The sequence below is a fragment of the Merops nubicus genome, unplaced genomic scaffold (assembly GCF_000691845.1).
Source record: "Merops nubicus isolate BGI_N331 unplaced genomic scaffold, ASM69184v1 scaffold33975, whole genome shotgun sequence".
Lineage (NCBI taxonomy): Eukaryota > Metazoa > Chordata > Aves > Coraciiformes > Meropidae > Merops > Merops nubicus.
Genome location: NW_008610892.1, coordinates 1 through 15,738, shown reverse-complemented (window position 1 = coordinate 15,738; position 15,738 = coordinate 1). Strand labels below are relative to the sequence as shown.

Genomic DNA, 15,738 nt, shown 5'->3' with positions numbered 1-15,738 from the left:
GGGAAAGAGGTGACAGTCCTTGTGGAACAGGAAGCCTATCAGGAAGCTGTGGTTTCAAGCACAGCAGACACATATGGCTGGGGGCTTGGATTTTTCAAGGTACAGAAGAGTTAAAATGCCCAGCTTTTACTGCTTTGCAAAACAGATCATGATTCCAGATTCAATTAAGGCCCTCAAAAATACCAATTCAATGCATAGGGTTTAGAATACATGCAGAAAATGTAAGAGTTTGGCATCTGGGAGCCTGGGTTTCACAATGCTGCTAATTTTATCTACTGCTTTTGGTACTGCAGGCCTTATTTTTCCTTAGTGGACTGGTTTTCACAAAATGCTGAGCTCAAATTGCTAGAGATATTGCCAATGTTCAGATGAGCTGTCCCGTATTGTTTCTTAACACTAAAAACCCCATGGATTTTAGAGATAAGGATTCCCCAGCTTAAGAGGTAACATCTTCGGCTGTACTCCATGGATAGATCCGTAAGTAAAACACGGAACATGAATGCAGCTTCCAGATACATTTACCTTCTTCCTCAGGTCATCTATCCTGTATCCCAAGAGTTCAAGGTATTTAACACGTGAATCTTCTTCAAAGTTCACCTTTAAAAAACAAAAGTTAAAGACATTGCAAATCACTGTTTTTCATTTTCTGCCTCACTGGCATTTTACTTGACTGGTACAAATTACTCAGTGAGAGCTAGTGACTGTGAAGAATGAGTGTAATAAAAACTGAAAAGGTCCTTCAGTGACTTAGGCACCCGAGCAGATAGGAAAGGCTTCAATTGGTTATTGTAGGTCAACAATCTGCTTATCTGCTTCATTTGGAAACTTCTAGATGTTCATAGTGAGCAGTGAAAAGCACATCTAAAGCTATTCTAAAGCTTTATCCCTTGTCACTAGTACCCTGTACAAAGATGTACTAATGGGGGACAAAAACCACAGTATACCTTCCCCAAAGCCTTGGCTTCTGCCATGATTTCTCATGAACCCCACAAACAGCCCTGGCCCTGAGGACCCTCTTCCTTCTGGTGGGTTATCTCCAATGACAGGGCTTACACGCACAATTCCCACAGCCTACACTTTTGGTTTCCAGCATCTCTTCTGCTAAAACACCATAATGGGTAGGAGGAGCCATTTCTGCACTGGCTTTCCAAGTCAGTGGGGAACTCCTGAACCGCTGTTACCCCGTTACCTTTAAGAAGGCCCACACGCTTTTCTCAAAGTCTGTCTGGATCATGTCGATTTTCTTCTGGCAGTAGCTGACAAAGCCTTCAGACTGAAGAGCCTCCTGCAGCTGGTTTGACCGGGCCAGGAACTCCTTCTCTGTAACCACCTGGCTCACATAGACATGGTGACGCTGCTGCTGCTGCTGCTCGATGCCCGACTGCTGCTGAGACTTGGCATTCTCAAAGGTAACCAGCTTGCCTCCAAACTGGAATTGAGGCACACAGGCAGCATGTAAAAATACAAGAATAACTGGAGTGTCTATGAAAAGGTATGCACATGATTTTATATAGCATTTATATGCTTATGGTCTGACGCACATTCTTGACATCAACTCATTGATTTATTTCTTCCCAGGCAAAAGACTGACTAGAAACTGAGAACTAGAGCTGTGGGTCTCTACAATGCCCAGCATAAATGGAGTATCCCATGATACAGCAACCTAATTGCCAAAGAAGCCTATGCATCATTAAATAAATGCCCAAGCATGATGTCTGTCCTGCTCTTAGCAGGCTGTTTACCAGTGAAAAGCCTACTGAAAGATCGGCAGTAAGTTGTGTCATCACTTGGAGAGAAGTAAAAAAATCAATAGAAGAAGAGAAATTAGAAGTTTATTTCATTCTACAGCTCAGAGTTTATTTACATGGGCAATAAATTACATAGGCATCATTACAAAAGCAAAACGCCTAGTCAAGAAGAAGACTGACAGTTGGCTCATAGAAAATCAAGATGAATAAGGGAGTAGACACCATTATAAAATTTACACGTCAGTCAGTGCCTGGCAACACCACTGGACTTTGATGGGAGAAAAGCTGCATTTGATTTGTGCATCAGATTGTGAATAAACAGATATATGATGCTGAAAACTGAGCGAGTGTTTCAGCAAAGAAATCCTCTGTAAGTGGGCAAGCTAAAAGCTTCAAGAGATGCCCAACAAATGGCCCATAGCTCTAGAAAATAATCCAAAGGTGGAGCCAAAGCACAGATGACTGCTCTCACAAAAAGCAGGGCCTTGCCACACTCTCTTGTGGCTACTCTGCAAATGAACCAACCCAGAAGAGCCCTGCCATGTCCTGCTACCTTGATCAGAGCTACCCTGGGTAAGCTCCACAGCACTGACACACATCATCATAGGTTCAAGCTGCACTCAAGTCTCAGATACTCGCCCAGGTTGGTCCCCTACCAGTGCATATTTGTTTACTCCAAAGCACTGCACATAAAAGCAAAGCTCTACTCCCAAAACAGAATGAAACAAGTGCCTGTTGGCAACACAAAGTTTCCTCATTTCTCTTTCCCAAGCGTTTTTTTTTACACTTTTGCTGGCTTGCTGTCCCCATGTGCCCAGTCTGGAAGCTGCTGCAAACATCTCCTGCTGAGAAGACATGTGGGAAATTCTCCCAAGATGGAGCACAACATTGAACTCCCTTCTTCCTAACATGTTTTGCAAGTGCCACAGCTATTGCCCTCCCTGCCTGGCCAACCACGCCCAGACTTGTCTACTGCTTACCGAGAACGACGCTCCCACGGGTCGCCGGATCCATTTGGGTGGTTTCTTTAGTGGCAGAACAACACTCTGTGGGGTGTTCTGCTGGGGAAGCTGCAGGGGTGGGAGGGGCTGTCCCATACCAAATGGATCGAGGTTCCCAAAAGATGATGAAAGCTTCAAAAACAAAAAAAAATGGGGTGGAGGGGTGGGAACAAAGTGACGTATCTCAAATAAACTAAACCATTTCTTTGCTCCAGATTGGTGCTCCTGCAGGCAGGGCTGCAGACAGCCACCAAAGACTTCTCATGTGCCCATGTCAATTTTCCCCCCCCTCCTCTTTCTGTCCATGCTCTTAGCTGAGCACTTCTCAATACCTGGTCAACTTGCTTCTGCCTCAAGCCATCCATGCTGCCTCCCATGATGGAGTAAATGCTGATCCGCCCATCAAATGAAGCTGCAGACAAGACAGCAGGGTTCCTGGGACACCACTGTATGTCAAAGCACCACTGTGTGTTTGTTGGCAACTCATACAGCACCTGGACAGCAAAAACAAGTCCAACAAATATCAGGGCTGTTAGAGAGCACCACATCCAACAGTAACAATTCTCCTGCCTGCTCTGAGACCGGTTTGCCCTTCTTGCCTCCCAGCAGCCTCCACATCACTGTACACAATGACAGCGAGTAACTCCTGACAATTGCTAAACAGGAGATTATCACAAACAACTGCTTAATTTCCTTCTCTTCCCATTAAATCTTCTGTTTAATTCACACAGAAGTGGCTATGCAGGCTGGGCATGTCTGTGCTGTCCCACTGCAAGCTGTGAGCTGCTGCCGACACTCCCGCGAGCTCATTCAGAGCCTGTCTGGGTATCTCTATGCACTACATGGAGACAAGTCCAGGCTCCCAAAGTATATCTGTTTTCACAGGAAAAGTGGAAAATGAAAACCTGCACTCTGGGAAGACAGCCTCTCCTGCTCTGGAATAGACCAGCCCACCACTGCAGCAGACATTTAATGATAAATTAGGAGAAATGCAAAGACAAAGATGCTTACTGTTTTGCTGTGCCCCAGGAAACTGCTTTTAATAAAAACACACAGTATGATTCATCCACATGCACAGGATCCAGCTCAGATAGCTCATTTACCACCCCATAGCTTTTACACTTTCAGGCCAACATCTGAGTTTTAGAAACACTTCTCACTCTGTCCTCCAGTATTATTGACGAGTGCAGGCAAGGAGCCCTACAGAATGCCCGAAAGCCCTTCTTGTGCTCTATCTTAGAATGGCTTAGGTTGGAAGGGACCCTAGAGATCACCTAATCCAACCTCCCTGCCATGGGCAGGAACACCTCTCAGCTAGAGACTAGGTTGTTTAAGGCCTCATCCAACCTGTCTTAAAACACCTCCAGGGAGGGGGCATCCACAGCCTCCCTGGGCAATCTATCCCAGAGTCCTGACACCCTTGTACTGAAGAACTTCTTCCTAAGATCCAGTCTAAACCTACTCTCCTGTCCCTTGATCTGCTGGCCACACTCCTCTTGATGTGGTTGGCCTTCTGGGCTGCGTGAGTGCACTGCTGGCCCATGTTGAGCTTCTCATCAATCAGCACCCCCATGTCCTTCTCTTCAGGGCTACTCTCAACCAGCTCTGTACCCAGTTGATAATTGTGCCTGGGATTGGCCTGACCCAGGTGCAGGACCTTGCACTTGAACCTCATGCAGTTTGCACTGGCCCATTTCTCAAGCCAGTCAAGGTCCCTCTGGATGGCCTCCCTTCCATCAAGAGAATCCACAGCTCCACACAGCTCAGTGTCATTGGCAAGCTTGCTGAGGGTGCACTCAATGACACCGTCCATGCTGCTGACAAAGATGGTAAACAGCACTGGACCCAGAACAGATCCCTGAGGAACTCCACATGTCACTGGTCTCCATCTGGACTTTGAGCTGTCGATCACAAGTGGTCCATTCATCCACCAAGTCCATGTCTCTATACACACAAGTTGCTGAAAAAAGGATCTGCATCCTTTTTGAAAGGTATCCCCAGCCCCAAAAGGGTGGGGTGGGAATGCATTCAAGTGGATCTGACTGATCTGCCACTACTGTAGTAAACTACAAAATCCCTCTGGTCTGGATAAAAGTTCTTACATTTACACAAGGAAAATGCAATTGAAACAGTAATCCAGCCACACTGGGCTCAAAACAAAAAAGCAGGAAACAAATGGTGCAAGTAGGGCTATTTCTATCCCTCATAGTGAGCAGGGATCTTAACTGCTTTGCAGGAGAGAAGTAGGAAGGACAAATGTGTAATAAAAGCAATACTAGGAAGGAATCCTGCACCACCAGATCAAGATCAGAAGGCAGATATACCAAACATGAGTACACAGGATAAGGAGAAACGTCCCACAGAAGCATCATTCCTAGGAAAGCAAGCACACCAACACCTGTCTTCACATGCCACTGTGACACCTCTGAAAAAAAACAGATTTACTTTTTTAAGTGGTACAATACCTCGCCTGTGTTAGGGTTGGAGCAGAGAATTTTAGCATCCTTCCCACAACTGAGCAGCAGCTCTGAATCCACCATACTCCAAGCAATGGCCAATATACCCCTGTGTGAAGTCACAACGAAAAACGTGTAATGTCAACACATCATGGTGATAAAGCATATATGCTCAGTTTCTACATTAGCTGAGCATTCCACCTCAAAATGCCTCACTCCTTGCTCTTACAAGAGCAGAAATCTTTCAATGTTGCCAGCCTTTCATTTAGTGAAATAGATGCTTTCTGTTTTCTGCATGAAGAGGTATAAAGGTGCAGCCTTTATGTCTGAAAATGAAATGCAAGAGTCACGTGGGAGGACCTGGACACCAGTGTACCAAAATGGGTTGCTTGCTTGCAGTACCATTAACATACAGTGTGCAAACCTGAAGTTAAGGTCAGTGACTGTGAAATTTGTCAGCTTCTTTTTATCAACAGAAGATTTAAGTCAGCAGAATCAGTGCCAGCAATTTTGGTAGAAGCTGCAACACAGAATTACTGCTGCTCTCTCTCCTTATAGCCAAAACTGGTTTCGGGCAATAAGGACATTAACAACTGAGGAGGGACAACAATCTAACGAAAACTTTCCTTGTACCCAAATTTAAGGCATTTAGGGGACTGAAGGGCAGGGAGACTGTGCACGTCCATCATATGTGATGTTGTGCCCAGGTGCACCTTCACTCTGTTATTCAGACAAAATCAATGACTACTAACTCTTTGCACTTCAGTTCCCTTTTCAAAAAGCACAGAAACAAACTAGCAACTTCAGTGTTTCACCAAGATGGTGGTTTTGTGTGATTTTTTTTATTTATTTATTTTTTAAAAAAATTTAATTTCATTTTCTTTTGGGCACATTCCCTTCAAACCAGCAGGCCCCAAAAGGGCAAGCCTTTCAGGACACAGGTTTGACTGCTCAGCAAGCCAGCATATAACACTGCCTGCTGCTGGAATCGCTGCCTTCAACTAAGTGAGGGTTCACAGGGGACTGAGCAAGAAGCAAGAGGTACACGCTGGAACACAGTCACCAGCAGTGCAAACACCACAGAGCAGCAGGCCACACAGGACCCATCCTTACCTTGAGTGGCTTTCTAGAACACGAAGTGGTGAGGAGGCAAATCTCAGGTCCCACATCTGGATCACAGGCAGCCTGTCATCCTCTGAGGCCAAAACCATCTGAGTAGCAACATCAGGGTGCCATGCCAGGCCTGAGCAGTGCATCTGAGGGACAACATTGTGCCACAGCATAAGATAACTATGCAGCACTACATGACAAAAGATAACTAGCTTAAATATGTCTACATGCATGGTAAAATGTGAGGAAATCTGCAGCTGGGTTTTGGGGCATTATTTCTGACTGCATTCAGACTGGGATGCTCTCATTTCTGTAAGAAGACTTTCAGTTAGTCTGCAAGTCCTCTCAAAGAGATGACTTTGTGCTGTCTTGTTCACAGCCCTGTGTTTTAATGTAAGAAAATTGTAAAGCCCTCTGTAGAAACCTAATATTTTTATTGGTATTTTAATAAAAAAACGTAATTAGGCAGAGATTACTGTCATGTAAGCATTGTATCACTAGACTACAATCACATGAGAAGACAGCCTACTGCACTGCTGTTCTGTCAGGTAACAAATACACGAAACCATCAGTTACAGGGTTGTGCAGTGACCAAGCAGCTCCTTGAGGAACATCCATTTGTAAATTTTGTTTTGAATTCTTGCTACATCTTCAAAGTTTGTTATAGTAATATACCATTTAAAAAATAAAGAATTATACAAATACCTCATTCTCCACAAGTTCAACAAGCTCTTTTTCACATGTATATTGCCCAAGGAGCAGGCATGGTGGTTTTAAGTATTTAAGGCAGTGCCCCCTGTAACCTGCTAAATGGCAACACGCCTCTGTTGCACTCTCCACCATAGACCCTAGACCCTGCCCTCTCCAAGCTCAGCTACAGCCTGCTCCCATTTCCACGTCCAGATCAGCAGAAGCACAGGCCTTAGCTCCACCAGTCATCAGTGCCCTGCCAGGGTGTGGCAGTTTTGCCTAGCACAGAGTTACTTTTCTTCATAGCAGCTGGTACAGGGCTATATTTTGGATTTATGTTGGAAACTGTGTTTATAATATGGGGATGTTTTATTTATTTCTGGGCAGTGCTTACACACAGTCAGTCTGCTCCTAACACCACTTCACCAGTGAGTAGGCTGGGGGTGCAAAAAGTTGGGAAGGGACACAGGACAGCTGACCCCAACTGACCACACAGATATCCCATATGACCTCATGCTCAGCATATAAAGCTGGGGAAAGAAGGAAGGGGGGGAATTCAGATTTATGGCCTTTGTCTTCCCAGTAACTGTTACGGGTGATGGAGCCCTGCTTTCCTGGAGATGGCTGAATGCCTGCCTATGGATGGGAAGTGGTAAATTCATTTCTTGTTCTGCTTCACTTGCATGTGCAGTGTTTGCTTTACTTACACTGTCTTTATTTCAACCCGTGAGCTTTCTCACAGGAGGAGGGGATAGGGGTGAGGAGTGTGAGAGGCTGTGTGGAGCTCAATTGCCAGCTAGGATTAAACCATGACACAGGGCTCAGCCCCTGTGCTCATCCTACCTGTGATGCCAAGGAGGAAGCCCCTTCTGCCTGATCAATAAGTCATCACAGTGTCATCTGCTCTGCAAAATGAAATGTGCTCACCCAGAGCACACCAGCTGCAACCTCATCCCACTAGCACACAGAAAACATGTCACTTCTGACTAGCTGCATAAAACTTCCTGTGGTGGTCCCAAACAGATCAGCAATGATTTCCCCCAAACTAATTATTCGCTCTGCTAGGAAGCTGAAGTGCCATGCATCTGCCTGTTTTCTGCACAGGTGCCTGTGGAAGCACAGGGGAGGCACCTCACCCGGCTGTTGTGGTCGCTGACTTTGATGATGGGCTCGTTCTTCCGCAGGTCCCACACGGTGGCCCGGCCGCTCGGGCTGGCGGACGCCAGGATGTGCTGCACTTGCCTGTTCCACGCGACGCAGCTGATGTCCTCCAGAGGCTGTTGCACACACAGGACACCCCGTCACAACCTTCCCAAACCAAAGACTCAAAACTTGTTGTTTTCAGGACTTGCTAAATGACAAATCCGCAAGTAGACCGCATGTGTTCTTGTAGAACACCTGAAAATCCCCAATTATAAGCTGCCAGCATTTCTCTATAATAGCCATGTTTTCTGCTTTGCAACAGGATACATTAGAACAAAAGACTAAGCACAACTGTCTTCAAGAACAGAAGATTACTCCATAAAAGTATATCTGGGTTTACAAACTGCCCTCTTCACTTCAATTATTGGGTTCTGACTTTACAAAAGAAATTAAAGTTCACTTGGATGAATTCTGTGGGGCTTTTTTTATTCCTCCCCAACTACTTATTTCCAGTATGAGAATTAAAAGCAATGTTAATCCAGTCCTTGTTGCAATGCTATTTCCAGCTGTCATTAAGCACACTGACTAAAATATTTCCCAGCCTAAAAAAAATTACTATTACACAAAATAATCCAGGGATCTTTAACTAAGGTAGGCACCCTCCAAAATGCCCACATGATAACAGACGGCTAGATTGAACAAAGTATGCAAACCTACAGAGTCTAAACTAGAAATCTTTAAACTGAAGACTACTTCTCATCCTATTTCCTCACTTTGTTGTCTCCAAATTATCATGCAGTAATAAACCCCATTTTCCAGCAACCATAAACTCCTTGTGCAAATTTGTAGCAGCTACAAAAACACATGCATTGAAAAAACTTCCTCCCGTATCTCCTTCACAAGGCACAAAATCAAGACTTTTTTCCCATAGATCTTCTTTAAGAGATCTAAAGGCCAAACACTGACAAAAGCTAAACACTGGCCTGTAAGTATGGCAATTAACACTCCCTGAAACCCATGAAGTTAACTGCCAAACCTACTGCCACATCTGACTTCTTGGTAGCTGTTTTTTATCTTCTTCCTATTTTCCTCAGTCTGTACCTCTGCAATCCTCAGGTTAATGCACAGGAAGACCAGATGATGTGCAACAGTTATGGATATTTTAAAAGTGGTGTACCCTGAGAGAATCAGCTCGTTATTACCTGCTGCTTGACAAACTGTACAATTTTGCAAAGACTGAGAGGATACTTTAGCTTTCCCTGGCCAAATGCAATTTTAAAATAAATAAAATCCCACCACATGAAGAATGAATCAGCTGCTTGTGCAGCCAGCCAAAACTGCAGGTCTGTTGTGAATAAACACGACTGCATTATTCAGGGTCACTGCATGGGAGGCAGAGCAAATCCGCATCGCGTGGGCAGGCGCAGCCAGGAAACCACACCCCAGGGGCTAGAAAATCAGCCAGGGGGACATGGAGCCAAAAAAGATCCCGGCTAGAGACAGTGGCAAAATAGTGCTGCCATGACTGACTTTCTTCCAAAAGAGTTCACTGAAAGCTACCTGTGCTGCTGCTCAGATGGCACTGTCCTTAAGGACATGGGCTCCTGCTGTACAGTGAATCACAGCCATGTCACAGAGAAAGGTATTTCAAACCTCACAGTCTGATCAGCACATTACAAAACTTAAGTACCAACTGAAGGCCTATTTTTGTTGGACTTCAGGAAAGCCACTGGAGAAAAACATGCAGGAACATTTTTTGTTTGTTTTGATATGGGGAGATCTGTTGTACTACCCCTTAAGGACCGTATCTAACATTAACAGAAGTGTAGCTCATGGCTAACTATAACTCATACCCAAATTAAGACTTAAAAAGGTGTAGTTTTTTTTTTCCTGCTGTTGAGACAGCTTTAACTTAAAGTGACATGCACACTTTTCATTAAGTCTGCTCTGCAGTGTTTAACAAATGCAAATCTGGTACCTGTGTCTTCACTCCTGGTGTCATTGGCGTGGCAAAATTGTTCAAGTCCCAGATATAGATTTCAGACTCATTAGCACCAGAGGCTATTAGATTACTCTGTAAGACACAGTAATAGATGTTAAGAGTATTTTCAGTATCAGCTTTCACAGTCTTAGCTGCTGGAAGGCATTAAATCCACAAGATTGTGCCAGTTTCTCCTGTCAGCTCAGGATATAGCCTTTGGCTCATAGATAGCAACTCGGGGAAAAAAAGAAAGGGTTTTTTTTGAGATTGCAGGCAACACTGAGTTAATTAAAAAAAAAAACAACATACACAGCACTAAACTATCATTCCAAGACCAAAATTCCCATTTGGTGGAGTGCTCCTCCACTGCATGGCAAGCATCCCTAAGGAGGTTGCAGGGGCACAGCCAGACAGGCAAGTGAGGAGCAGTGACACTTCTGGGAGGGTGCAGAGGAGGCAGTGGCGCTGCAGCCAGCACTGCTGCAGAGTGCTGCAGCAGAGCTCTGCTCGGGGCAGACCACGAGGTTCAGGCCTGGAGGACGTGTGGTGTTTGTATCCAGCACCCCACCCACAGGGAGTGCAATCATCCCGAGCAACCCCGTATCTGGAATGCAAGAGTCCAGGCAGGGCCACACGTGCCAAGGGCGACCTGGAGCACCCTCTGATCACATCCTGCTGGTGACAAGCAAGTCCTGACTGCATAACGGCCAGAAGGTGAAGGGAAGTAATTTCAGAGAGGACAATGAACACAGGGTGGCCTTACTGAAAGCAAGTATGCAGAGGCAGAAGTGCTATTTAGGAAACAAATTCAACTGAATTCTCACACAGCTGGTGGGGACAAGAAAGAACCAACCCACTGTATCTAAAAGGAAGTAAATACTCATGTAGTGATGGAAGAAAGCTTGTTGGTTTTGAGAGCTCTACTGCTAAAGAGGCCAAATCACTGTGTTTCCTACTCAGTTTCCTCTTTCCGAGTAACAATACTCAGAGGTCTTGGAGACAGCCCCCAAAAACAACACCTAAAATCTGAATGAGATCATGTAAATACTCCCCGTGTGGTGAGAAAAATACTGGCACGGTTTGCAGGAACTAAAAAAGGAGACTGGCTACAAATAACACTGAAGACCACCTCTAATATAGATGTATTTAGTAATTTAGACCCACTAAATCGACACCAAGCTGATGAGGGGAAGGAATGAACCAGACAGCTGAAACTCCTTTATTACCCATCCTGAAATGCCAGTAAGATAAGAGATACTACATACAGAGACTCAACTACCAAATTTAGTTCATGTTTCTCAGGGGAGGGAAAAGGGTCAGAAACATTTAAGGTTACAAGATGAGACAGGACACTCATCAATGACAGCATGTGAAGAACAGCAGAAAACCAACCTGGAACATATTGACATCCAGCGCTCTTACTGGTCCCGTGTGCTTGTCTTTTTGGGCAATTATTACTTCATTGTCTCCAGCTAAGATTTTGGCTGGGTCATACAGAATGACATTTCCATTTTCACCCCCAGCAATCAGGACTCCAGAGACACGCTCATCCGAGGTCATGCTGTGTGGCCCCCAGATCAGCTTGTGGTACCTGGAAGACACAGAGGCCCTCACAGTCTACAGCCATCCACCACCAGCTCCACATACACTGACCATCCCACTTTGTTCACCCCAGCTAAACCCTCCAGGCTGCTGCTAGCAGACAGAGCAGACACATCAGTCAAAGCACTGCCTGCCTTTCTCCCTAAGGATGAGTCTGTACTTACAACCCCTTCTGTCAGAAAGCAGTGTCCCAACTCTGCTCAGTATCAAGACACAGGGTCATGACAATGACAGGTACAAACAATAACCTGGTAACCAGCAACATCTCTCATCTCCTGTCTGCAAAATCAGGTATGGGCTCCCAAATGCACAGGATTTTGAGCTCCACTTTGCAAAACAATAGAAGCAGTCAAAGTAAGGACTGCCAGCTGGAGCCTGCAGATAAACATCTGCCATTTGTGAGGGACAATTGGTAGAGAGGAAAAGGTGGAACTAGAAAAATTCCAAATCTTTTTCCGTATCTGTGCTTCTGGACGTGCAACGATTTAACCTGCTGTACTGCAGGCTCAGCAGGCAGCTTATTCACATCACGGACATCGGTCTCCAGGACCACAATCTATTTTCAAGGCTAAATCAAGAGGAGTAAGACTTCCAGAAATGAAGTATTTTCACTCCACTGTGTCTGGGCAAATACCCAAATTTCCTTCAACTCAATGAACTTGCTGTGTAAGCAAAACAGCATTCCTGTGTATTGAGCGATGCAAAGGATGATTTTTCTTCCTTCTACATAGAAGGACACTGTCACACATCGGCTCTTATGCAAGCAAAAAGCAAATCCACGTTGACTGGAACGTGGCAAGGAGTTACTTTAGCATCCCCTGCGTTACTATTAACCTCATTATTTCTGGACAACCTTAAGGTAATTTCTTTAAATCGCAGCAACTTCAGCATCATAAAATACACACTGCAGAAAGCGAGGCAGAGCATGCGTGGGGTGAGAAATACTGTAACAGACAAGTGCTCAGCCTCCTAGTGCAGCGTTCAGATTATGGTGGGGATTCACTGAAGAATTATGCTACAAAAGGAAATTGGTCTGTGATATCAGACACAGACCCCTTCCCAGGGTACAGTTTTTATACTTCTGCACCTAACAATTTAAGGTTATGAGAAATGGAGTGACTGACAGGGCTGCCTGCACACTAGTATTACACCACCAGCAAGATTCAACAGGACTTAATCCAAAATGAAGGCAGAAAACAGTGAGGAACAAAAACCAGAGTTAACCGTGCAATTACTTTCCTCTTGCCCTTTGCTCTCTCCAAGATAAAGTCTATCTCTATAAAAGCAGTGCAAAACTTTCCTTGGAAGAGAAATAAAGCTTGTGGCAGGTTTAATATTTTGTGGGCTTAATCACCTGAACACTTCCATTTGCTGCAAACCAAAACAAAGCCTAATGTATACATTGCTAACTGGGGCACTCCTCTAATAAAAAAAAAAAAATCAGCCTCCTTTTTAATGTATCTTCTGTGGCAAAGTCAAATTAGATTCACAGAATCATAGAATCCTTTAGGTTGGAAGAGACCTTTAAGACCTTTAAAATTCTTGTGTTGCTCAACACAAGAGGGAAGTATTTTCAAAGGAGCACTGCATTCTGGCTATAACGAGTGGTTTTTGAAATTCAGTAAGCAAATGTCACTTGAAAAATCTGTCATAGTTAAGCTAAGGTCAAACAAGGAAATCTGAACAGATCAAACACCTCATTCTGCTCTCCGTGGGTCAGTAGGATGTGTTAAGATCAGTTCTGCCCGCAAGGCAGGGCATTAAACAGAGACTGTGGCTGTTTACTGCAAGTCCCACATACTAAAATGCAGGCAGCTACAGGGCACAGATCATGAGCAGTCTGCCAGCCCCATGAATCATTACACCAAAACTGACATGGCACAAAGCCAGCAGCCTAACACCTTGTGCTTCCTCCTGCAAACGCTACCGCAACCCTTACTTATCCGTACCAGGAGAGCGTCCTCAAGCAGGCTCACAGTCTCACTGTGTGCAACCACACACCATTTCAACCCCTCTCAGGTTGTTTGTAGGCAATACTTAACCTTTAGGACCCCAGCCAACTGCTCTGAGTCAAGAACTTTGGGAAACAGTTGTACGTCCTTAGGTCTTGAAGTTACAGCTTTAGAACAGATAATGAAGATGCAAGTCAAATTAATTCCTACTTATGTCAGAGGTGGGGGAGATGGCAACTGGTTCTCTAGAAGTGTCAAGTTATCATCTGCCAAAATGGTGTAATTGCTTGCATCTCCTGTCACATCATTTCAGGTCACCAAGGGAAAAAGGAGTCATGCTAATGCTGTGGCTGATATCTAAGAGTCATGGATCCAACCCAGTGGCAATGAAAATTTTTACCTCCTGCTCTACCCACAGAAACATCCTAGACTTGCATCTATGCTCTTTCAATTCACCCACAAGTGGCAGCCACCAGAGAGTCACTACAAGTGCTGCTAAGATGGAAACTGGACACTGATCTAATAGCATTTCTTTGTTCAAGCACATAGTAAGGAACTAAGAGCTAAGTGGAGTTGTACAGTCAGGAACATACACAACGTGACTGAGTTTAGTCATGCTACAGGAGTCTCCCTGAAATACCTAAATGCAAACAGGATGGGGCAATGAGAAAAGCTATGACTGCATTTTCATAATTTCACACTTTCTTCTGGTCTCTGGAGAACCCCAGAGGCTTCCCAAGATAAACAGTCTACGTACTTACGAAAACTTACCAGCCAATGTCAGATTTTTTTTAGGTTTATGTCAGAGCATGAGCTCCTTGCAACTCCGAGTCCAGGCTCACTGCCTTCACAATGACACTTCAGTGTCACACAACATCAATGGCACGTATGTGTCTTCATTTTTCAGCACTAAACTTCTGCAGACAAACTGCATGAAGTGGCCTTTCCATACACACAGTGTACAACAGTCCCACAGCCATTAGTTTTCCTTTATAACCTTACTGCTTACCTGTGAGAAGAGGAGAAGGTGGCACAGGACTTCATATCCAACAAAGGGTCTGATAAGTCCAATTCAAATATTTCCAGAGAAGCACTTGTACTAAAGGTTGCATCCAGTTGCTGAGCTGATGTACCTGCAAAGAAGCGCACTTGGCAGTGATAAAGCCATGATACCCAACAGAGCAACTACAAAATGAGCAGATGGAGGGGCTTAAAAACATCATCCTTTCAAATGGGGTAAATTTTCTGTTATTTAGATGTAATTCTGCATAATATTTCTCATGGTTTCCCCTTTGGCGGTTTCTTAACCAATAGGAACAGGGAGAGTTTTGGGCAAGTGCTTCTTTCTCTCTCCCTGACAATGGACAGAAAGTAATCCAAATTACAAGCAAGCAGCAACAGTCTAACCAGCTGTTAGGATTGCTGTCATCAGGGTAGAAAGAGGATGCTGCTTGCTGTCACTTGCAGAACGCACAACGTTGTTTTCATGCATAGCACAACTGCAGAACTCCACTAAGGGCACCACACCACATCACCCCACTCTCACCTTCAGGACACGGATTAACTTCTGCAATTTTGAACTACGATCACTTCATGGCAGCCACCACTTAGCCCAAGGCCTGCTGACACGTGCTTCCCAGAAACTCACCTGTGGCCAGGTAAATAGGGTGCTGCTGGGCAGGGCTCCATGCCTGCATGGCAGTACGATCAATTTCTTTCAGCTTCATTTTGCTGAAAAATAAAACAAAGAAAGTTAATGCTTTAATGGAGCATGGGGAGACTGCACTGCCACAGATTCAGGATCTGCATTAGGACTTAGCAAAAGAAGCGATTGTTTTCCTAAAGCTACACCAACCCAGACGTCTAAGTGGCCCTCTCCAGAACACATCCAAGGGAAAGGGGAGGAATGATTTTCCACTGGCAGAATAACATCAACATGTAGAGGGACCTGGTCGTTCCTGAACAGAGCATAGCACAGGAAAACGCGGGCAAAGCTTCAACTGTTCTGAAAACCCCTCTTCTAGCAGCACCGAGGCGCCCCTCGGGCAGCCTACA

General features: G+C 44.8%; 1 protein-coding gene across 3 annotated transcripts in view; it reads right to left on the bottom strand.

Moving 5' to 3' along the window:
* The window catches only part of SEC31A (SEC31 homolog A (S. cerevisiae)), a 41,580-nt gene extending 26,170 nt beyond the window's left edge, over nucleotides 1–15,410 (bottom strand). For all 3 annotated transcript variants that reach the window (XM_008941055.1, XM_008941056.1, XM_008941057.1), the window contains exons 1-11: nucleotides 15,332–15,410; nucleotides 14,693–14,816; nucleotides 11,522–11,720; nucleotides 10,127–10,222; nucleotides 8,142–8,282; nucleotides 6,319–6,461; nucleotides 5,215–5,314; nucleotides 3,082–3,243; nucleotides 2,729–2,881; nucleotides 1,190–1,429; nucleotides 523–597 (exon numbers count right to left, since the gene is read on the bottom strand). In XM_008941055.1, the coding sequence (XP_008939303.1) occupies nucleotides 523–597; nucleotides 1,190–1,429; nucleotides 2,729–2,881; nucleotides 3,082–3,243; nucleotides 5,215–5,314; nucleotides 6,319–6,461; nucleotides 8,142–8,282; nucleotides 10,127–10,222; nucleotides 11,522–11,720; nucleotides 14,693–14,816; nucleotides 15,332–15,410 (1,512 nt within the window). The remainder of the gene's footprint in view (nucleotides 1–522; nucleotides 598–1,189; nucleotides 1,430–2,728; nucleotides 2,882–3,081; nucleotides 3,244–5,214; nucleotides 5,315–6,318; nucleotides 6,462–8,141; nucleotides 8,283–10,126; nucleotides 10,223–11,521; nucleotides 11,721–14,692; nucleotides 14,817–15,331) is intronic.
* Between the last annotated feature and the right edge of the window lie 328 nt (nucleotides 15,411–15,738).